This window comes from Marmota monax, unplaced genomic scaffold, assembly GCF_021218885.2.
Source record: "Marmota monax isolate L192 unplaced genomic scaffold, Marmota_monax_Labrador192_F-V1.1 WCK01_AAM20220418_F8-fsc00128, whole genome shotgun sequence".
NCBI classification, from domain to species: Eukaryota; Metazoa; Chordata; class Mammalia; order Rodentia; family Sciuridae; genus Marmota; species Marmota monax.
In genome coordinates this window covers 277,839-300,947 of record NW_026693452.1, presented here as the reverse complement: position 1 = coordinate 300,947, position 23,109 = coordinate 277,839, and the positions used below count along the sequence as shown (strand labels likewise).

Below are 23,109 nucleotides of genomic sequence, written 5' to 3'. Positions count from 1 at the left end.
ATTATTTCAGATGTCAAGTGGTAAAAAATTTATTTTATGATGTTCTTGAATAAATAAGGACTGAGAAAAAATGTGGGGGAAACATGTTTGTTTGGGTGAATTGCTAAGCAACACCACACATGCCAGAAACTCCTTTTGGATTTCCTTTTAAAGGTGGAGACGGCGAGACTAACGGGTACTTCAGCTCATGTCTGTCTCATCAGTTCTCACTGGAAAATAAAAGCAAACCAGGAAATAAACAGGCAATTCTAACAATAAATAAGTTAGAGATGGGGAGATGACGATGTATCCATTCATTTGAAGTCTTTTTACTGTTGTCTTTTAAAATGTCCTCTATAGCACTAAGACTAAGAATGGGGTCTGCACATCACGTCCCCCAGAAACCTACTACACAGATAAAATAAAACCAAATAGCATCCAGGCCAGGTTATCTGTCCCACCCCATATTCCAGACTCCCTGGATTATTAATACTGGTAATATCACAATAGGACTGTGACCGTCAGATGAAGAAAAATGCAACTTTGTGAACTGTGCTTATGTAATAAGAGAAAACTTCTTTTGAGAAGTACAGTTTTAAGATGGATATTAAAGGAAGGAATTCTATGGATAGAGAGAGAAATTTACAGCCTTGGGGATAAGTGAAAGGTAGGTAGTTTGCAGGGGTAAACTCTTTTAAAGTAAAAGCACAAAAGGGAACATCAGTAAGCCAGAAAGAATGGATAAATATTTGGATGACAGGTTTTGGGTTTGTGATGCTAAGAGAAACTCTTGGAGTGTAAGATTTAATTAAGATGCAGTGGGCCAAATGCTATTCAAGTTATATGATACAAGAATTGCTGACAGTTTTTTTTTTTAATTACATTTCTTTTGTGCTAATTTGTAAACCAAATTGTGGGTAAACACACATTGAACTCTAAATTATGTGTGTGTAGACACATTTTCAAGCAAGACGTTTAAATTTTTTTTTTTAAATTTATTCTACCTAGTTGTGCAAGACAGCAGAATGCATTCCAATTCCAAGATGAATTAAGGGTGATGTAATAGAATCAGGAAGAATGTTTCTGATTTTCTTTTAAATAATTTACACTGTTAAAAACCCAGACCTATTAATATTTACTGCATAACAAAATCTGATCTGGCCCTAGTACCTTCCCTCCCACTTCAGCCTGGTAATCTCTTCTCTGAACCCCTTCTTGTGTGTCTCTCAAATGAGAATATAATTCCCCAAAGGATCTATCTAAATAGTATTTTTGTTCTGTTCCTCCTAAATCAAATAATGTTTTTATATGCGTAGTAAAAGTATGAAATTTAAACCCAATATATAGATAAAAATTGAAGTAATTTGCTCAATCTACTGCCCCGGGATATGATTATTTTCCTATCACTTCTCTCTTCCTTGTGTCACTAGACTGCAGACCCTCTACCTGACTAGATTCATTCATTCACTCAGAAAATACCCAAGGAATGTAAGTCCTCCCCTGTAAGGGCCAGGCTTTTAGCCTATTTTCTTGATTATTCTCTTGCTCATAGTGTTGGGCTTGGTACATAGTGGTACTCAGTAAGTGTTTCCTATAAAATCCTGTGCTTGGCATGGAGCCCCTGTGCTCAAGAAGGTCACAGTCCAATTGGGACAAAGATGACCAAATAAGCAATTATAGCAGTTGAAAATAATTATTGAAGATAGACAAGCTAATACAACCCTAGCACTGCTAGCATTTACCATTGCCAGACAGTGTTCCACATGCCTTAATGCTCTAGTCTGAATGTTAATGTTTTCTTAAATTTGTATACTGAAATCCAAACCCACATAGAGATGCTATTATGCAATGGTGTCTTTGAGAGATGATAAGGTTGTGGGAATGAGGCCCTTATAAAAAGGATTACTGCCCTTATTTTAAAAGGTCCAAAGGGGCTGTGTTAGTCAGTTTTTTATTGCTGTGACAAATTCCTGAGATAAATAAAGTTAAAAGAAGAATAAGTTATTTTTGCTAACAGATGTTTCAGTCCATGGCTGATTGGCTCTATTGCCATTGGGCCTGTGGTAAGGGAGACCATTATGACCAAAAGTGTGTGGTGGAGCAAACCTGCTGACTTCATGGAAGCCAAGAAACAAAGAAAGAGAGGGAAGGACGTGGTTCCAACATTCCCTTCAAGGCTATGTCCCAAACAACGTAACTACCTCACTCTAGGCCTCAATGCAGAAAGCTGCCTCCCACCAGGGCCACAGGCTGACAACCAAACCGTTAACACTCCATAAGCCTCTGGAGGACATTAAAGATCCAAACCATAACAGAGTTCTTTTTTCCCTTTCACCTTACAAGTCTACAGCTAGAAGGTTCCCTCCGAATCAGAAACTGAACCTTCACCAGACGCCAAACCTGCTGGCACCACTATCTTAGACTTCCCAGATGCTAGAACTGTAATAAGCCACTCATGTTTGGTAATTTTATTGTAGCATCCTACACCAGATGGACTAAGATACTTATGTGTATTAATTCACCTAATCCACACAACACTATGAAATGTGCATTCTCATCATTTCCATTTTTACAGACACAGTCAAGTGAGATAACTTGTCCATGGTAACACAGCTCAGAAGTAGAGAGCAATACATAAACGCAGGCAGTCTGCCTTTGTGACTGCAGTCACAAACCAAAGATTCAGACTGACTTAAAAACCACTGAAGTTTCTTCCAACACTGGGATTCTAGGTGATAGCATCGATGGTAATAATGAAGCATAGGACAATGGAAAAAACAATTATGAAAGCCTTTCCATTTGGAACATACTGCTGCTTCTCAAACTTAGGGTGCTCCAGAATTCAGAAGATTTATAATTTCAGGACTGAGGTCCTGGAGTTTCTGAACCAATGAAGTTGGAGTGTGGACTTGGAATTTATATGTTTAACAAATCCTTCAAGTGATACTGGAAGTCCAAGTCATATTTAAAAAACATTGCACTAGATCTTGTTATCTCTTTTCATTCCTGGCTCTCCTCTTTTTTTTTTTTTTTTTTTGGTACCTGGAATTGAACTTAGGGGCACTCAACCACTGAGCCACACCCCCAGCCCTATTTTATATTTTATTCAGAGACAGGGTCTCACTGAGTTGCTTAGCCCCTCGCCATTGCTGAGGCTGGCTTTGAATTTGCCATCCTCCTGCCTCAGCCTCCAGAGCCTCTGGGATTACAGGCATGTGCCACTGCACCCAGCTCTCCTCTTATCTCTTAATTCAAAACTGAATTAACAATGCAGTACAGGTGCTGCTGCTCAGGGCACTCCATCTTTAGAAGCCTCTTGAATGACAGGATTCATAAAATCTGTTTAGGATGGAAATCTCTGTTTTTGGTTTTGGTTAATGTGTCTCTTCTGGAAGCCAAGAACTATATCACACTCTGTTTAATGTGCTTAGATCCTTACTTGGAACACAGGAAATGTCTTATCTACAGAAGGAACTGATGAATAGCAGGAGTCAGGCTTGTGCTCTGGACCAGTCACCAGTCCTGCCTTTGAGAAGCTTACAATCAGGAGAAGGACACAGACACCTAGATCAGGTGATGGGTAGCCATAACTATCTAAATATGATCAGCATGTATGAGTGCATAGGAACCAACAAATAATACTGAATAGACAGATGTACAGAATGGGAAACCATACTAGAAAAGTATCTTAGAGGCTGTAACCAGCTGAATTGTGTCCTCCCATTAATTGAAACATTGAAGGTCTAACTCTAGAATTTCAGAATATGGGTACACTTGGAGATAGGCTTTAAGTGAACTTATTAGGGAAGTTCCTAATCCAATATGACTGGTGTCCTTGTAGGAAAAGAAGATTAGAGAGAAGACCAAGTAATGACACAGAGAAAAGATGATCCATTTTCACACCAACATCTTTAAAGAAAATAAATTTCCATTGTTCCACCCTGACCTTGGTAGTTTGTTATGGTAGCTCTGTGTTAGCAAAGTAATACAGGAGCAGACCATGAACATTTACTAAAGCAAACTACAGAAATTAAATGTTATTTAAACTGCTGGAAGCCCACAGAGATGTCTAAGCATCAATATGATAAATTAGCAGCTTTGATTCTGTAATATAATTTGGAAACAGTGGAACACTGACAAGGAGAAAAGAGGTAGAATTGAAGGGAGGTCATTTGCCCCAATGTAGAATAACAAGATGTAAAACAAGGCTAGTGGGAATGAAAAGCAGAAATTTCATCAGAGAGACATTTGGGGGCAGAAATAACAAGATTCAGAGAACAAGAGGTGCAGGAGGTGAAGAGCAGACAGATAAAAGTATCATGTAGAAAAGTAGCTTGGGAAGTCAGGAAGGCAGTGCTGATGCATAGATCTTCAACTGAGAGTGTGGGCGAAGCAGTTTTAGAAGTGGAGAAAGGATTTAAAGTTCAATTTGGGGTAGATTGAGTTTGAACGTCCAGTCTGTGTAAGCTGTGTCAGCTGTGTGAGCTGAACAGAAATAAATTTCTAGACTTCGGGCCTAATGTAGGACTCTGTTACTCAGAGGCTAGTGCTGGCTAAGGGGATACATAAAATCACCTTGGAAGCACTAGTGATCTGAGATCCAAGCCCCAATCCTTGGGATCCCCACAATGTGTGGAGAAGCCAACTAAAGACTGAAGAAACCACCAAACAGCAAAATCAGGGAGAGAAAAGTGGCAGAATGCAAAGCAAGTCAGTCTTAGTAGTGTGCTGGTGGTCTCCAAAAGAGGGAAAGTTTTCTTTGCTCCTGCTGAGACTTCAGTTTTAGCTGGATTTTACTAATTCACGCCATCCTACCAAAGAATTTCGATATTTCTCTCTCTGGGTGTTTGCGTTAAACGCTTCAATAAATCAAGGCAATAGTGGCTAGCAGTTAAACAGCACCATTATTTGGAGGTCTCCCCGCAGTCGGGCGGATCAGCTACTCCCTCCCTTACTGAGCCTCTACCCGAATGGAACGTGGGCGCCCGCCGGGGCTTCAGCTCCGACTCCACTTGGAACGCGGGCCGGGGCTCAGCAGGGCGCGCGCCGGCCGTGGGGGAAATCTCCTCGCGCCTCCCCAAGCAGCGCGCCACGGCTTCTGGGCTAGGCGAGGCGAGAGGCTAGGGGAGGCGGGCCGAGGGGGCGGGCGAGGGACGCGGGACTGCGGGGCGGTCGGGGGCGGGGAGCGGGCGGCGGCGGCCCCGGGAAGAAAAGAACATGGCTCCTGCGGCGGGCAGCACCGAGGGCGGCGCAGCGCATCCGCGCGCCGGGCGCCAGTGACCACGATGGTGAACTCCAGCCGCGTCCAGCCGCAGCAGCCCGGGGACGTGAAGCGGCAGCCCCCGCCCCGAGCTCCCGGCCCGGGCCGGCTGATGGCGGGCGGCGCGGGCCTCGCAGCCCCGGGCGGCCTCCGGGAGCAGCGGGGCCTGGAGATCGAGATGGAGCGCATCCGGCAGGCTGCCGCGCGGGACCCTCCAGCGGGAGCCTCTGCCTCCCCTTCTCCTCCGCTCTCGTCCTGCTCCAGGCAGGCGTGGAGCCGCGATAACCCGGGCTTCGAGGCTGAGGAAGACGACGACGAAGAGGAGGTGGAAGGGGAAGAAGGGGGAATGGTGGTGGAGATGGACGTGGAGTGGCGCCCGGGCAGCCGGAGGTCAGCAGTCTCTTCCACTGTGAGCTCTGGGGGCGCCCGCGGCCGGGGGCTGAGTAGCTACCACGGATCTGGCCACCCGAACGGGAGGCGGCGCAGACGAGAGGACCAGGGTCCGCCGTGCCCTAGCCCGGTCGGCGGCGGGGACCCACTGCATCGCCACCTCCCCCTGGACGGGCAGCCGCCCCGCGTGGCCTGGGCTGAGAGGCTTTTTCGAGGGCTGCGAGGTAAGACCGCGACAAGCAGTGGCTGATGCACAAACCAGAGTTGCCACTAGCGGCCGGAGCTCTCGCCCTTGGCGGATAGCTGTCCAGGCCTCCACCTCGCGTTCCCCTCTAGGTCCCCGCCTCCTTTGGAAGCGCCTTCCCCACCTCTGCTAATTCTGCTGTATTTCCGGTACCCTTCGTGGAATTCCACTGAGCCGGTGTTGGTCAGAATTTATTGGGTTCCTCCCTCTTTAGGATATGTCCGCATGAGACATATCCTAAACAAGTGAGAACAAGTGAAAGACAAATTGGGTTTTCGTTGGGGGGGGGGGGGATGAAGATTCCAGTATAACTGATGATGGTTGCAATTTCATGTTTTCTTAATGTCACAAAATCCAGAACAAAATAAACTAGCTCCCTTGCCTGCTGTTCCTCCGGCGTTGATGTTCCATTATTCCCCCATTCCGTTCTGGAAAGAAAACAACACAGTGTTATCCAAATTATGGGAGGGGTGTCATTAGGTTGTCATCGATGTTGTTTTGATGATGTGTGTATCACAATTTGGGGAGGAGTTGTTGAGAACACCATAAATAGAATAAAAATAATGTCTATGATAGTAGATGTTTGGGCCATTTCTAGTTCTAGTCATTTTTCTAAAACAGTTGCAAAGAACAGATTACATTGCTTAAAAGAAAAAAGTTGTTTTTAAATAACAATGTTCCTTGGAATTCCAACAAAATGATGAAATCTTCAGATGCCACTTGATAAATGTGTATGACTTGGGTGCACTCAAAAGGCAGGAGAGGAGTTTTCAAATTATCTGGTGCCTACTAAGAGGACACAGATTTTTATAGTAGCAAGTGAGATCCTGTTTTATAAATTTTTGTAAGACGCATCCTTGGAAAAGTGTTGCATTGACTCTTACCACCAAATTATTTTAATATCCATCTTTACAAGTTTCCATTCTCAGTTTTTTGGAAACCCTCCCTACATTTCCCTGTCAATTTTGGAAATGGTTCACAAAAACTCTACAGATATTGTTATAGCAGTGTAATTAAGACAGGTCAGGCCTACATTGGAGTCCCAGTTCTGCTACTTGTTGGCTATATAACCTTGAACAAGTTTGACCTCTTTGACTCTTAAATTTTGCATCTGTTAAAAAAGAAAAGAGATAATCATAGTACTTCTTGATTTGTTGGAAGAATTAAATGAGATATCCAAAATGGGAAGGAAGCCTTTGCCATATTGTGAGTGCTTTATAAATATTATAAATTGTGTTTCTTTTATGTGTGTGCTTGTACTAGTTTATTTGATTCAGGATATTTAATTGAGGGTATTTGGTTAAGGATATGATGGAGAACAAAAGATAGTTTTTGATAACCTAAATGAGCATGTTAGTAAAGCACTAGTAGTTTTTAAGGATCAAAATTATATCAAAATTAATTAGATATTATTTTATACTATGTAAAATGTGATTTTAAAAAGTCAGTGAAGTGAGAGAGAAGTTTAAGTTAATAAATACTAATAAGTCACATGATCTTTTAAAACTCAGATTATTTAATAAAACAACCTTTCACTAAACTCAATAATGGAATATAATAAAATGAAATATGTATTTTTATTTGAGGATATATACACATTTATTTCTTTTGAAGAAAAATTTGAGGGCTATTACAGTGAATACTAGTCAAACCATTTCAGTGGGAACTTCCACATAGCTGAACACATGGGACTTCTGGAGTGTGGTGTTCCTGGAAAGGACATGGAGGCTGTGCACCCCTTCCCAGTGGTAGGCCCTGTGAATCTGTTCATCTGTTTCCTTGGTAATATCAGTTATATTTAATTGATAAATATAAGAAGGAAAAAAATCCATCAGGGGTCTAACTTATAGGAGAGGAGACTCAAGCATAATTATTAATTATAGAAAATGTTTTAAATTTTGTTTTATTTCTGTTAGGGAGAGATATAGTTGGCATTCTTGTTGCTTACTAGATAAACAACTTGATAAATATCACCTAGTATGTAGTTAATCATGTGCTAGCAGCTAGGAAAGGAAATAAACCAGAGTGGTACATCACCATTTTCTTATGGAGAGAACCAAGAAATGCAAAATTAACAACCATAAATGGATTCCATTATTTTCCCCTCTCAGGATACGGATGATGGAAATCTTTTTTGTAATATGTAAGCAGTGCCCCAGGATCAGAAGAAAGTAACTTTTTGATTTTTAAAGGTAGGAGAAATTATTGGAGCTTGGAGTGGTCAGGAGATTGTCTGGAGTTCTCCCGCCTTTTTGACTTTAAACAAGCTTCAGCATACTTGGTTGTTGTTTAATGACATGAATCTGAGATGGACAGCAAATGGTCCTTCCTGCTCCTTGGACAGTAGATAGATCTGTCTTTCTAGTAGAACATGGTGAGCGAAGAAGTGCTGAGAGCTGGTTGTGGGATACATTGTATCTAAACAAGGAATTGAGAATGTCTTCCTAAATATTAAGAAGCAACTGAAGATTTCTGAGTAGGAGCAGAACATGCTGATAAGAGCTAGGAGTCAGCAGCTTGGAGAGCAGGAGAACTTGTATTTCAGGAGAACTTGAAAAGGGAGACACCAAGCGAGGAGACTGAGTAGGAAGTAGCCAGGGTGAAGGTGCTGAAAATGTGGACCAGGGGCAGCAAAGGATGGCTGGAAGATACAGGCAGTGCCCCAGACTAAGAGAGATTCCCAACAATCTTCTTTACTCTTTATTTATATATTTTAAAACTTTTCTTAGTATAAAGGTAAAATGTGGCACTCTCTTTGAGTTATCATATAGTCTGGATTTCTAAAGTCGAATGATTTATGATTGTATTAACTTGCTAAAGTCAGTTTTTTCTTGTTATTTTAAATATGTATTCTTGGGCTATTTTGGTTCCTAAGAAATTACAAAATATATGTTAAATATTTCTTATCTGAAATACTTGGACCAAGAAGTATTTTAGATTCTGGATTTTTTTTTTTTTCAGATTTTGAAATATTTACATATACAATGAGATATCTTGGGGCAGGAACCCAAGACTAAAGATGACATATATGTTCCATATATACCTTATATGCATAGTCTGTAAATAATTTTATACAATATGTTAGTGCACTTGCATTTTAACTATGATATATCAAATGAATTCAGGAGTAGAGTTTTCCATTTGAGGGATCAAGGTGGTGCTCAAAGGATTTCAGATTTTGGAACATTTTGAATTTCAAATTTTTGCATTAGGAATGTTCAACTAGTCACATTGGTCAGGGTGAGCTAAGTTACTATAAGGAATAAACACCTTTTTTTCCCATTTGGTGGCCTGAAGAACTAAAGTTGATTTCTTATCCTCATTACATTCTAAGGAGGGTGTCCAGGTTAGTGGCAGCTCTCCTCCATGGGGTTATTCGGGGACATAGGCTCCTTCTTTCATGTGGCTTTGCCAGGGCCCTGTCATGATATCCATGACCAAAGCTGGATATCCAGGTTCTTGTGACTAGAGCATAAAGATGGCTTGTCACTGCTGTTGACTTAAAGGCTTCATCCTGGAAATGGTCCCCATAACCCCCACTTACGCTCCATTGGCAAAGTTCATAATCACATAGCAAAGGATACCAGCAAAAGAGGTTGGGAAGTATGATAATAGCCACTTGTCTAGAGGGAAGAAATGGATTTGGTTAGACAGCTAGCAGTCTCTGCTATATTGGTGCTAGGGCTCAAGTGAAATATTAGGTGTACTCTTCTAAAGGAATCAGACCCTGATATTGAAATTGGTCTGCTTTTTGTATTTGATAGTGACTTTGCTGTACTCTTATGTGTACTGTGCTGTACTCTTGATTTTCCCTGCCTTTCCTTTTGATATCTTTAGGGGAGAATATTCACAGTGATTAAGACTTAAAAAAGATATGAACTTGGCTGTAGTTGATGGTACTAAACCAGAACAATAAACATGGAACCCACTATTCTTTGTTGCATTTCATGAGAATTCATCTAATTTTCTTAAGGCTTCAGAATTCAGTCTTATTTCATCAACAGCAGTGCATTGTTCTAAATTGGAAGCCTTCAACCTTCAGCCTGAGTTCAAGGGCAGTTTTGTCCTTCAGGGGTCTTTGGCAGGTTCCCAGTACAATTTTTGTTTTTTTTAAATCAGGGTGTGAGGTGTGTGTTTGTGAGGGGCACTCCTGGTATCTCTGGGTAGAGGGCAAAGATTCTACTAAACATTCTACAATGCACATATGGTCCCCCGCTCCTACCACAGTGCATTATCTCCTGCCCCAAATGTCAAGAGCGTAGAGGTTGAGAAGCCTTGCTGAAAGTTGATAAATTGAATAATAATAATCCATTCTTCACTGTGTTCCAGGTACTGTGTTGAACTCTTTATTATGTACATACTTTGATTTTATCCTCAGGACAACCCTGTGAGGCAAGTACTATCATCACCACCATTTTACGGATGAGGTTAGATCACTTGCCCAGTGTCACAACTATTAAATGCTTGAATCAGGATTTAATTCCAAGCATTGGACCCCAAAGGTGTTATTATCCACTATAGTATATCCTTGGAATGCCCGAACATAACTTCAGCCATCCATTCTCCTTACAAATGTGAATTCATTAGAATATTCCAGATAAATTTGCATATCCAAATTCTTGATCTAGAGAGTAAGAGAGCCTGCCTTTCTTTAAAAAAAATGGCATATATAACAGAAAAATATTGTTTTAACCATTTTTAAGGCATTTTATTTTATTTTTGTATTTGTAGTTGCTAATGGATCTTTATTTTTTATTTATATGCAGTGCTGAGAATCGAACCCAGTACCTCACACATGCTAGGCAAGCCCTTTGCCACTGAGCCACAACTCCAGCTGCTGTTTTAACCATTTTTGAATGCATAATTCTGTGGCATTTAAGTAAATTCATAACATAATGAATGTACTTTACTTTTATTATTTCCAGAACTTTGTCATCATCCCACAGAACCCTTGTATTCATTTAACACTGACTCCCTATTCCTGCTTACCCCAAATTCTGATAGCCTCTATTCTATTTTCTGCCTCTATGAAATTCTCAATCCATATCTATCTAATATAATAAGTGAAATCAAACAATATTTGTCCTTTTGCATTGGCTTATTTCACTTAGCATAATGTTCTCAAGGTTCATCCATGTAGCGGCACTTCATTCCTTGTTATGAATGAATTGTGTCCCATTGTATGTCTATACCATGTTTTGTTTATCCTTTCCTTAGTTAGTAAACATGGTTCTCCTCCAACCACCCCCCCACCCTTTGGCTACTGTTACTTTCCCTTATTTTTAACTCAAACTTTATCGCTTCCTTTTCCTCTTTTGTTTGCACCATGATTTTGAACAAATGGGGGTTTGTATTTTCATTACCTGGAGGGATTCTTTTGAGGGAAGTTTGCTCCTCTTTGGAGATTGTTAAGGTTATGCTAGTAACAGAATTCATGCAATCAATGGTCATATTTTGAGAATCCCTTTTATGGTAGGTCTTAGGGATACAGAAAAAATAGCACCAGGACCCAACTTTTTAAACTTTTTATCACCTCTACTACCCCTACTCAGGTCCAAGGGATAGAAGAACCCAAAGAAGAGGGGGCTAGTTCTGCCTGAGGAGGTCAGAGACTTCCAGAGTGGGTCAAATTTGAGCTACATTTTGAAAGTATGAGGTGGAAATTCAGGGAGGGAACCACCGAGGGAGCAGGACCAAGCAAACCTGCAGCTAACTTTATGGAATTGGAACTTTTTCCAGTAGGCAGTTGGAAGACAGAGAGGATGGGGTGAGGTGGATGGTTCTGAACCCCAGGTCAGGAGCAGGCTGGTGGGGAGAGGTGACTAAGGCCACAACCAGACACATGAGGATGGAAGAAAGAGGTTGTCAGGACTGTGGAACAGCTCCATGTGAGGGCTAAGAGGAGGGCCTATTTCTGACTTGATGCAATTAACCCAGACAAGAAAACTAGGTTTCTAGAGAAAGAAAAGAAAAATCTTTTGGGCCATAGAAGTCTAAGCCACCTATGGAATGTACAATTCAAGTTCCCCTATTTTGGATAAGAGTTACATACTTAACTGTTCTTATTTTATCAGTGATATTAAACAAGAGAAATAGTTGACTGCAGGACAATTATTTTACCTATTTGTGGATGTAGTCACTTCTCACCCATCAGAATGTAAAGTAGATCCTATATGTATGTACACACACACACACACACACACAAACACACACTGAGTGAGAAAATGGAATGAAAATGTTAAAACCCATAAATATTTGAGGAGGTAGGTAGAATAGTTTAGAAAAAGTAAAAAACACTTAATAATTGATCATATAAAAATATAAGTAAGGGGACTTGTTTCTTTCTTAGAAATGCCTCATTTAAGGGCCAGAATTAAATTGCCATAGGTTATTGCAAATTTAGCTTGAATAAAATTTGATAGAAATCTGTTTTTTTTTTTTCCATTTAAAGGCCAACAACACCATCTGTGAATATTAAGAATGATTCCTATTGTTTACATGTGGTTATCTGTCAACCATGGGAAAGAATGAAATCCCTGACCAAGTAGGGCAAGGTAGCAGCCCTTCCTGATGCCAAGGAGACTACAGTCTTTACTCACATGACTATTTTAGACTGGGGCTCCAAAAGAAGTCTACCAAAAGAAATGGTGTGGTTGTATCCGGGACTACTGAGCTTAATCCTTGGCTGCTTCTGTTATTCCAAGTTGTAATTTTCCATGTCATTTAAATTTGTAATAATTCTTTAATATGATAGAGTTTCAATGAACAAACATTCTGCTTGCTGCATTTCTTTTGAGTGAGTAATTTTTGACGACTACCAGATCTTGGCAGAAGCAAACCTGGTCATAAGTTATGCTCCATTTTCATAGTGGTAAAACCTGTGATGTGTAACACAGTGTCTTTCAATTCAGATGCTGATTTTCCTAAAGGAAATTGGGGAGAAATAAAGGAAAGGAAAGGAAAGGAAAGCATATACTCAAATTTAAGAGTACAACTAATGTATTATCCTAAGATAATACTAATGATGAAGTCATTTCTTCACAGTGAAAGATTCTATACAAAATTTCCCTCTGTTCTGAATGGCTTGATTGTAGTTTAAGTGCCATGTGAATTTCAATTATTGAAGGAGGTAAGGTCTGTAGAATAAAAGCATGAGGGGACATGTAAGGATTATTAACAACCAACCTAATTCATCAGAAAGGATTGAGAAGTTTGTCTTTTCTGGAAAACATTAAGGTTCTTCCAAGAAACTAGTAATGTGACTTGACCACACTGTTCATTAACAGGGGTTTGGATGGCCACCATGTCTGTCTGCTGGCAGAATCCAAAACTGTGGTAACTCTCTCCAGCAAGCTCACGGAGGGTTATGTCATCTTTACGTAGCCATCCCAACACTTTTTCCATCTGCTAAAATGTAGAACATAATTGCTGATTTTACTTTTTCTTCAGTGGGGCGGGTAGGGGATGAACTGTTGCTTTTAATTTAAAAAGCATATGTTAATTGGCATTTTAAAAATCTGCTAAGCTAATCAGGCACCATGGAGTTTCTTAAAGGACAAAGATGAGCACAGAGTAGCTTTTCTGCCAGCGCGTTAGATGCTTGATGGGTGTTTCCAACTTGAATTGATGTACCAACCAGAAATTCTTTTCACTGGGGTGACCTTAAAAGTCATTAGCAATGTAGTCCTTTATCTACTTAGCTGGGTTTAGTAGTCAGATACCAGGTTGTATTTTTTTCTGAAATAGAAAGAGCTGTGAGTTGTGCACAATTGCTTAATCTCCTCTTTGAAATTGCCCTCGTTTCCTGTCTTAAATTTTTACTGAAATATTTGCTAATGGTCTTGGGAGTTGAGAAGATGATTGAATTGTTGCCTCATGTTTTGCACATTCAGGAGAACAGGAGAAGATCTGAAATAAAAGCTATTCCTGCTAAACCCAGCTTCCTAATCACATTCAGAGATTGCTAAAGTGTTCATATTTATAAATGAGAACTCCCCGTACAGATTATACTATTTATTTCATGTTTTTCCCTTTTGTCATTCATAACATTTCTTAAATGACATCTTCTTTTTTTCCATTATTATTTTAAAGGTCTCTGGGGAACAAGACTCATGGAGGAAAGCAACACTAACCGAGAGAAATACCTTAAAAGTGTTTTACGGGAACTGGTCACATACCTCCTTTTTCTCATAGTCTTGTGCATCTGTAAGTAGTCTCTTAGCTTCCACTAATGGAAAAGTTTTGAAAATGTTTGACCTGTCAAAATTAATTAAAAAGAAGTATGTAGGCACTGGAAGCATGTTGGCTCGAGCCAAGAGTTCTCATTTGCTTTGTTTTCAATACTGATTTAGAATTGGGTAAACTCTTTTCTATCCTCTAGAAAGCACAGATTAAAAATCAGCATATCTGACTGGCCAGTTCATTGTCAGTTGTGGTCTTTTTTTTTTTTTAATGAGAAACATGGAGTCACTTGCCAAACCTGAAGAACCCAAGTTAAGTGGTTTTAACATTAGATTTCATAGCAATGAATATAGTATCATCACTATTATGAGATCAGTGAATATGAAGTCTTCTGTTTCAGAAGAATGACTTTCCAATTTTAACTTTCAGAAAACGCAAATAATGTTACCTGGTATTATTTTGATATACATTTAAAAGTCCCTTCATTTGGATTTGGATATGCTGTGTCAGTGTTTCATACCAATTCTTTATTTTTTCCAAATCTTCAATAATTGCTCCACTTTAACCCAAGGAAACTTGTGCAGGCCCCTCCCACTCTCCCCACTACCATAATTCTGTTTCCATGCTTTCAGCTATTTTAGATTTCTCATGTAAGAAACATGAGATTGTTGTATAAAACATCCTAGAAATAAAAGCTAAAAACTCGAATAATCTATATATTACATTAAAAATTGCAAAGCAAGAGATGATATCTTAAACTTTTATGCCCCAAGCTGCTAGAAACTTTTATGATGTAAGCTGTTTGTTTTTACTAGGACTAGTAAGCTTCTAACAAGTTTTACCGGGGAAGGTCTTCTTTTTATATTTCCTAAGACTTTACCTACCCAAGTGGAAATTTAAGAAAGAAATGAAGTTTTTTTTAAGCTAAAACCTCTGTATGTATGGAAAACATCGTGTTCTTGGTTTTTTCACACTAAGTTTCTGAAGTTTAGTTTTAAAATATTTGTTTAGGAAGAAATGTCTCATGCTTTTAAAAATGATTTTAGTCCTTTTTTTGTTTTTAAAGAAACTCATGATACTTTATTTTTTTTTAAGAAAAAAGCTTTATTGAAGTATAAGTTACAAAGCTTTATTGAAGTATAATTTAACTCATCCATTTAAATATCAAATGCATGTATTTCTTTTTATAAATGTACAGAGTTGTGCAACCCTCAAATTCAATTTTAGAACATTTCCATCATCTCAAAAATATCCCCCAAACTTCCCTCTGTTGGTTGCATTTGGCAGAAAGCCCCTTTATCCTTCAAATGCTTCTGCTAACCATTACTTAGCTTTTGGTTTGCAGCATTCTACTGACTTTATTTCTTAATTTTTTTGAGGGGTTTTTGAAAGGACTTGTTTGGTTTTTATGTCTTTGACTCATTACTCTACCCCCTTAATTCTATTCATGAATTTGGCCATGTTAGATTCCTCATGTAAGTGATTATGAGATTATTTTATAAAACATGTTATCTAAGAAAGAAATGCTAAGATGCTAGAATAATCTATATATTACATTAAACATTGCAAAATAAGAGAAGACATATTTTAAACTCTTGTATTCTAAGCCAGTAGAGCTTAGAGTACTGAGGTTGAATTTGTTTCCTGCATGGAATGATGTTTAAATACTAAACTGCAGTGGCCTAAAATATTAACAGGTTGATTAGAATTATTAAACTTTTTCAAGCATTACCTATGCACACATATTTCTTAAGCAAAATAGGCCTTCCCTATAAGTAAATCTAGAATTATAGAAACTGCCTAAACATTAGAACTGCCAAGAAAATTTAAAAAAAGAAAAAGAAAGAAAGAAATTACAGTTGGCCAAGATCCACTAACCCACCTTCCAAGATATGAGTTTTCAGGTGCATCGGTAAGTTTGGGAAATAGGTCAGATAAATAAATGGAAGAGTTTAGAAAACCTGTTTGCAGTCACATAACAAATTAGTGTTTCTTACTTATTTTAGAATTTTTATGTTCTTAGTTTGTTCTTTTTTACCCTAATTATACTTTTCCTTTGTTCAGAATCCTACATATTTTAATAAGCATAGTTTTATTTTTAGAATATTTTATCATCTCTGGTTAAGATCGGATCTTAGTAGCCATATGGTCAAACTTCCATTGAATGTTAAAATTTCCCCTGCACCATCCCTTCTGAATGGCCATCATCCTGCCTCTGATTGAGGAAGAGGCTAGGTTAAAAGATGGATATTTTGGAACTAGTTTATTTTTCTGTGGCTAAGTTACGGAGTTCTTCCTTCTATCAAGCCAAAGACTTACCTCTGTGACTCTTTCTCCTAGTTCCACCCTCCAAACCCACTGATGCCAAATTCCTTTTCTATGTCTCTTCCAATCCAGCCCTTTGGATGTCTGCAGGCAGACATCCAATCTCTCTGAAGTCTTCTCCAGGATTAAGCTTTCTGGTTTGTTCAACTATTGATCCTGTGATTGTATACATGCTTTTGAGGAACTCACACCATGGTAACTCCTAGTAGCATGTGTTCTGTTCTTCAGAGTCCCTCACTATGGATATTGGGGCCGTGAGCTTCTTCCTCCAGATACTGCATTGCCTTCATGCACCCTATCATCCTATTTAGAAGGTTGCTTCATTTATCAATGATTCTCTAGTCTCTTCACCCAAAATCATAAAGCTCTATGTCTTCTGATTAGTATTTGAGGGTTTCCCTTTTAGCTTGTTTTTTTTTAATCTCATTAGGTTCTGCTCATTATTCCAGTTTTTTGAAATTATTTATATTTATTCATCTCACATATCACCTTTATTTCAGCTTCACAGTAACAGCCGAGTTATCCTTCATGTTCTTATACTTGTAGATTGATAAGTCAAAAAAGATTGACCTATGAACATCAGTCCATTAATCAATACCCTTTAGATGAAGTTCACTCATTGCATTATCATCCAGCTCAGTATTCATAGATAGGTTAATGGTTTTTGACTTCTTATTGCCTATCTGAATAACTCTACCATTCCTCTATCTATCAGCTATTGACTAAATTGAAAAATGAGGATTACCAGGCATGATTCAGCCCTAATAAAGCCTTACTGGCTTCTAATGATGGAATTGTTCAGAAACCATCTTTTAAATCACTAATCCTAACATTTTGCTATTAATATCAAATGATTATGAATTTTCAAAATTATTACTTTGTATGCAAATGAGATCATATGCTTAACTCTATGTATGTCTGCATATTTGCATGTTCAAAGCTCTTTTGCTTCATAAAGATCTGAGTTCCAGTTCTACCACTGAGATGCTAGGTAAACCTGAGTGAATTATTTAATGTTTCTGAACATTTGTTTCTTCATCTGTAAAATACTTGTTTTGAAGATTAGAAATAATACATGAAAAGTTATCAGGATACTATCTCTCATACAACAGCAATGAGAAGTAAATCTCTAAATCATTAAAAACATCAGAATGACCAAATTAGTGGGTTCTAAGAACTATAAGTTGTAATTATTTGAGCCCAAATTCCCAATTCCTTTGGAGTAGCTAAATGCCCATTAAGAGCTTATGTTTCACCTTAACATGTTAGTTATTTTTCTCTTAGGATTTATTCTTAGTTTAAACCTGAGGTTGATATGAATTCATGATCAAAATACTTATCAATATATATGGGTTACTATTTTAAATAATAATGGTATCTCACTTATGTGAGTTAGATGCTGGCTGAAATTATAGGAAGGAATAAGGAGTATTTCCACAGATTTTTGCAAAAATCTTTTTTTTTTCAGCCTCTATGATAAAAATACATTTGTCTTTTCCTTTTTCTATTCTCTTTACTCATCTACAAAGTTGTTCAACCTCTTAACTGTGGATATAATAATGAAAATTAAAAATCTAGTTGAATCAGTATCATAGAAATACAGTATTTCTGTAAGTCAAATTAAAATGCAGAAAAATTGCAAAGACTATGTACAAGGAATATGACAAACTATTAATATTTTAATAAATTTTAAAGTCAGAAACCACTGGGAAAAACAGTAGACTTCTGTAATCATATGCAGGAGAAAAAACATAGCTTTTTTCACAGAGTGGAATATGTAATCCATTTATGTGGGAAGTCTTTGACTTTAAACCCACTGGTGTGCAAAGAAGTAATAAAAATGAAAGAATGAGCAACAAAAGTCACAGTAAAATCTGATATGTCCTAGGAAAGGAGGAGCTCTTTTAAGAAGAAATATGTCCTCCATTTTTTTTTTTTTTTATATTAGAAGGTGACTTTATTTTGTGTTCTAAAAAAAGAAAGGAATATTTCGTTTTACTTGTAAAGGACTGCAAGGATGTTATAGATAGTTTGCCTGATTTGCAGCAAGTCCACACAGATTGAATTGCTGATAACTAGGTTCATTGAAGTCAAGGTCAGTGGCTTATGGCCATACCAGTGAGACACTGCTTCCATTTCTGGTGACAAACATTCTAATAGCTTTCCATGTAGTTTTCCAAAATGGAAACATCATAGGTCACAATCTGAACATCACAGGCCACAGTCCCTGGGAAGTAACTGTTAAAGCCTTTGATGGTGGCTGGAAGACTTCTTGTCCTTTCTGGTAAGTGACTAGACAAAAATTCAACTTTACAATGACAAGAAAGCAAAGATGTATAGAAATGACTTTAATCATGACCTTTTTTCCACTTGGCATACCTTTTCATCTTTCTGGTGATGCACATTGTAAATTTTCGTCTTGTTTTGAAATAGAACAAGCAAAATGCTAGTCTAGCACTGGTGTTCTCAAAAGCTTCTGTGTCAACATCTTCTATCCTTTAAATATTTTCATTAGAACTTGTTATTTACCATTTTCTTTGAAATTTTAGCCCAAACTGGATTAAACATGGGAATTTGAATAACTTTATTTCATGAACTCTCTTGTTGATTCGGCAGTCTCTCTTCCACCTCTTAAAAGCCCTGCGCCAAGGTCACTGGGGATCTATTTATTGCCAAATTCTATGGGATCTTTTCAGCCTTTCTGGGATTTGGTCCCTTGACATTTAGCATTCTGGAATCTTCCTTCCCTTTTTGACTTCTATAACTTCCTCTCTTCCAGTACTCTTCCTTGTCTTATTTACTTTCTTAGTTTTCTTTGTTCTGAAACGTGTAGGCAGAGTATTCTCTGTGACTAGTTTTCTCTTAGATGAATTTTCCCAAAGCAAAGCTTCAACTAGTACTGTTATATGGTGACTCCCAAGTCCTTCTATCCAGCTCCAGACCTCTCTAATGAGCTACTCATCTTGTGCCATATTCTACTAGACATCCCAATGGCATTTCTCACAGGCATCTTATCCCTAATAGTCCTAAACCTGTCTCATCACACCGCCCTTTCAAGCATGTTTCAGTCACGTTGTCTACCCAGGTGAACATTACTATCCTCTGTGAACACCTTAGCCAAAGCTCAAGAGGCATCTGAGACACCTGCCCTTACCTCTTCAGTATCTGTCAAATCTATCTTTTAAACATCAGTCTTCTTCCTCTTTTAACCCTCTCTCCTGAATTATTCATTTTTCATTCATATGACTGTTTACTAAATTACAAACAGATTTAGGTTCTGCCCTTAAGTGTTGAGAGCCATCCATGGTTTGGAAGTGCATGGAGCCATCCTCATGGATAGAGACATCTGGTATCTGGGAATGATGCTCTAAAAGTGCACTTTATCTGGTCAATTGCCCAGGGAAAATGTGAATCTCTTTCCTGCTCTGCCATGGTCCACACAGTACCAGAGACAGGTGTGGCCTACCAACATGTCAATCAACCTGCTGACTGCAAGACATCTGGAAGCAAGACTCCACTCTTTAAACATATGCCTGCCTTTCATGTACACTTTAAATAAACCACCGGAGCCATTTTCCCTTTTTCTAGTTCCAGAACCCACGTGGACTAGATCTGGCCATAGTCTGTCCGATACTTAAGTTTAGTGATATGGAAGTTTAAAACTGGGAAAGAGAGTTCTCCTACAGGGAAGGTCTTTCTGAAGATTGAAGCAAGAGTGTGAGCCACCCAGATAAAGAGAGAACTTCATGAAGGTTCTGAAGCAGGAAAAGACTCAGAGCATTCCAGAAGTTGAATAAAGCCAGTTACTGGACAATGCCATCTAATGAAGATGGAAAGTGATCATGGCCCAGACTCTATAAATTTTGTGGGCTTTCATTAGGGGCTAACAGTTTGAAGCCAGGACTTTAAAAGAGTTATACAGTTCATTTAAATTTTAAGAAGATGACTGGATGCCAGGTGGAAGACAGTTTGGATGCATACCACTCTCCCTCTGTCTTGACTTTTAGGATTACCAGGCCCTGCCTCCAGGCATTAGTGCTTCTAGAACAGATTAATACAGTTGGATTTCCCAAGGGACAAGGTGTAATCACCTCATCTTTAAGATAAAATTTTAAATATTTAGATAATGGACCAGCATTTTACTCTATGGTCTTTGCTTACTTTTTTAGAATTTCCATTTCCTATAAATAATGGCACTTCAACCTCCTTAAGATTTGAGAGTCAAATTGTGACTCTCAAAAGGGTCTCCAGGTGTAAGGTTCCCTTCCTGTCAATCTAATTGCTGCTGTTAAAGAAAAACGATGCAGTATTTATCAAGACATGGTAAGGTAGACAGGACCATCATGGTGGGTATAGGAAAGGATGCTCTAAATGCAGCATGGGCACCTGGAATTTATAGCCAAGGAGCAGGGTGGGGAGTGAGGGAATAAAAAGTTCCTAAGAGGAAATAGCAGCATAAGGAGGATTCTGGCATATGATGGGCCAGAGTGACCAACTGTGGGAGCTGTAGGATGAGGAACCTGATCAGATACGGAGAATGAAAGTCTTGCTAAACAAATTTAGCAAATTTCTTTGCTGAAGCTGGACTTAACAAGGAAGTACATAGATGATCCTAAGAGAAGGTTCAGGATCTTGACTGTAGTTTGACCAAGCAAAAAGTCTTTGTCAATCCTTACTCTTCAAGATCATCTCAGGAGCCAGATCCAGAGAGAAGCCCCGGGCCACCTCTGTCATGCATCCTCAAATGGATTGGCAGACTGGCTCATGGTCCCTCACCCTCACAGGGAGGGAGGAAGCACACTGCAGTGCTGGCATGAAGGCTTCTCACTTACTGTTGACAGCTTTCCCATTTCCATTCTCCCTTTTGTTCACTAGTGCTTCTCATTCACTAATGCACAGAATATTCCCTACAAGTTGATGACAACTAAATCAGTTCAAGCCTAATAATTCTTTGATTTATGTACAGTGTTTGGCATTTCTTTATGATGGGTTTAGTTTCTAGAGTGCCTTCAAATATATGTTTTTATTATATCTTCAGCATATCCCTATAAGAAGATGGTATAATATGAAGTTAGCAAAAAAAGTTAAGCTTCCTGTGCAAAGTGGCCCCTTAACTTTGTGGCACGTGGCCTGGAATCCAGGACCAATATGTCTTAGTTCTACCATCTTTATATCTGGGACAATTACATTTTTATGGTATTTTTATTTCCTCTTTGGCCCACAAATAATTAAGGGAAAAAAACTTTTTAAATTGTTTCGTGACATAATATTATATGTTCATGCTTTATGCATCCTTTTGTTCATTTTCAGAATTTATAGTTTAAAAAAATGTTTTTCTGTTTGTTCTGAGGAGTTCATTTGTCTTGTGTTTTTCCTTAAAACTACAGAAATGTATTGCCTCAAGAGTTCTGAGGCAAAAAGTCTGGAATCAAAGTGTGGACAGGGCTCCCTCTGAACTGTGGGGGTCTTTGCTTGTCTCTTGTAGTCTTTGTGGTTGCTGCAGCTCTTGGCCTCCTAGGTATAGCTGCATTACTCCAATCCTCCATCTCCATGTGGCATTCTCCCTTTCTCTCTTTCTACACATGTCAGTGTCTTCAGAAGTGTGCCCAGTTGATTTTTAATTTGGGAGATTTACTGATGTTCTTTTTGTGGCCTAGCATATTACCAAGTTTGTAAATGTTCCACAAATACTTGAGGAACAATGGGAGTGATCTCTTTTGATTATACCTGGGTAACTCTTATCCAAAATACTTAGGACTAGAAGTGTTTGGGATTTGGGAGTAGATGTTGGTATATTTGCCTGTATGTAATGAGTCATCTTGAGGATGGGACCCATGTTTATATGTACTTTATACACATACCCTGAAAGTAATTTTATACAATATTTGTAATAATTCTGTTCGTGAAATAAAGGTTCATAGCATGGAATTTTCCACTTGTAACATCATATCAAGCCCTCAAAAACTTACAGATTTTGGAACAAATTTAGATTTCAAATTTTTGAGTTACAGTTACTGTATGAAGTTTTATATTTGTATACTGAGTCATGTGTTCAGTTCAGACACTCCATATGCCTAGATAATTTTCATCTACTTTCTCTGTCAAAGATTGAAAGATGTAAGGTTAAGTTTCTATGATTTTTGCTAATTCTTACACTACTTGCAAGTATCAGTTTGTATTTCTTGATGATTTGTTATTCAATACACATGAATTCATGATACTTAAATTATTGTGTATGGTATCATTTTCAATATACAATAACTTTATATGACTCAGTGTTCTCCTTATAATCTTCTTTGTCATATTCTTAATTCCACTTAATAACTTTAATAATATTTTGTCCCTTTTTTCTTTTCAACTCTATATTGAATGTTTCTTATAAAAATTTTATATATGCCTTTTTTTTCCTTTTTTAACCAATTATTTAAAACCTTGTTGTCTAGTAGAGGTTTAACCTATTTCAAAATTATTAGTTGTCCAAGATTCTAAGACACCAAGACCCATAGTCATGATCCCTAGAGCTAGATATTCAGAATGGAACATAGCTAAAACCCTGACCCAAATCATCTGACTCCAAATTCAGGGGTTGTTGAGCAGCCACCAACATGGACTCAGGCTGTGGCTCACTCCTGGAGTGTGTAAAACTGCCACTCAAAGACATCACATGACAGCTGGGTGTGGTGGTGCATGTCTGTAATCCCAGCTACTCCGGAGGCTGAGGCAGGAGCAT

The 23,109-nt window shown here is 38.5% G+C and overlaps 1 protein-coding gene across 2 annotated transcripts in view; it reads left to right on the top strand.

Moving 5' to 3' along the window:
• Nucleotides 1–5,181: 5,181 nt before the first annotated feature.
• Pkd2 (polycystin 2, transient receptor potential cation channel) overlaps nucleotides 5,182–23,109 on the top strand; it is a 52,223-nt gene continuing 34,295 nt past the window's right edge. The window contains exons 1-2 of one of the 2 annotated variants that reach the window (XM_046457635.2): nucleotides 5,182–5,853; nucleotides 13,965–14,078. In XM_046457635.2, coding sequence (XP_046313591.1) covers nucleotides 5,265–5,853; nucleotides 13,965–14,078 — 703 coding nt within the window. In that variant the 5' untranslated portion in view covers nucleotides 5,182–5,264. The remainder of the gene's footprint in view (nucleotides 5,854–13,964; nucleotides 14,079–23,109) is intronic. The other variant, XM_046457633.2, reaches the window with a different exon arrangement.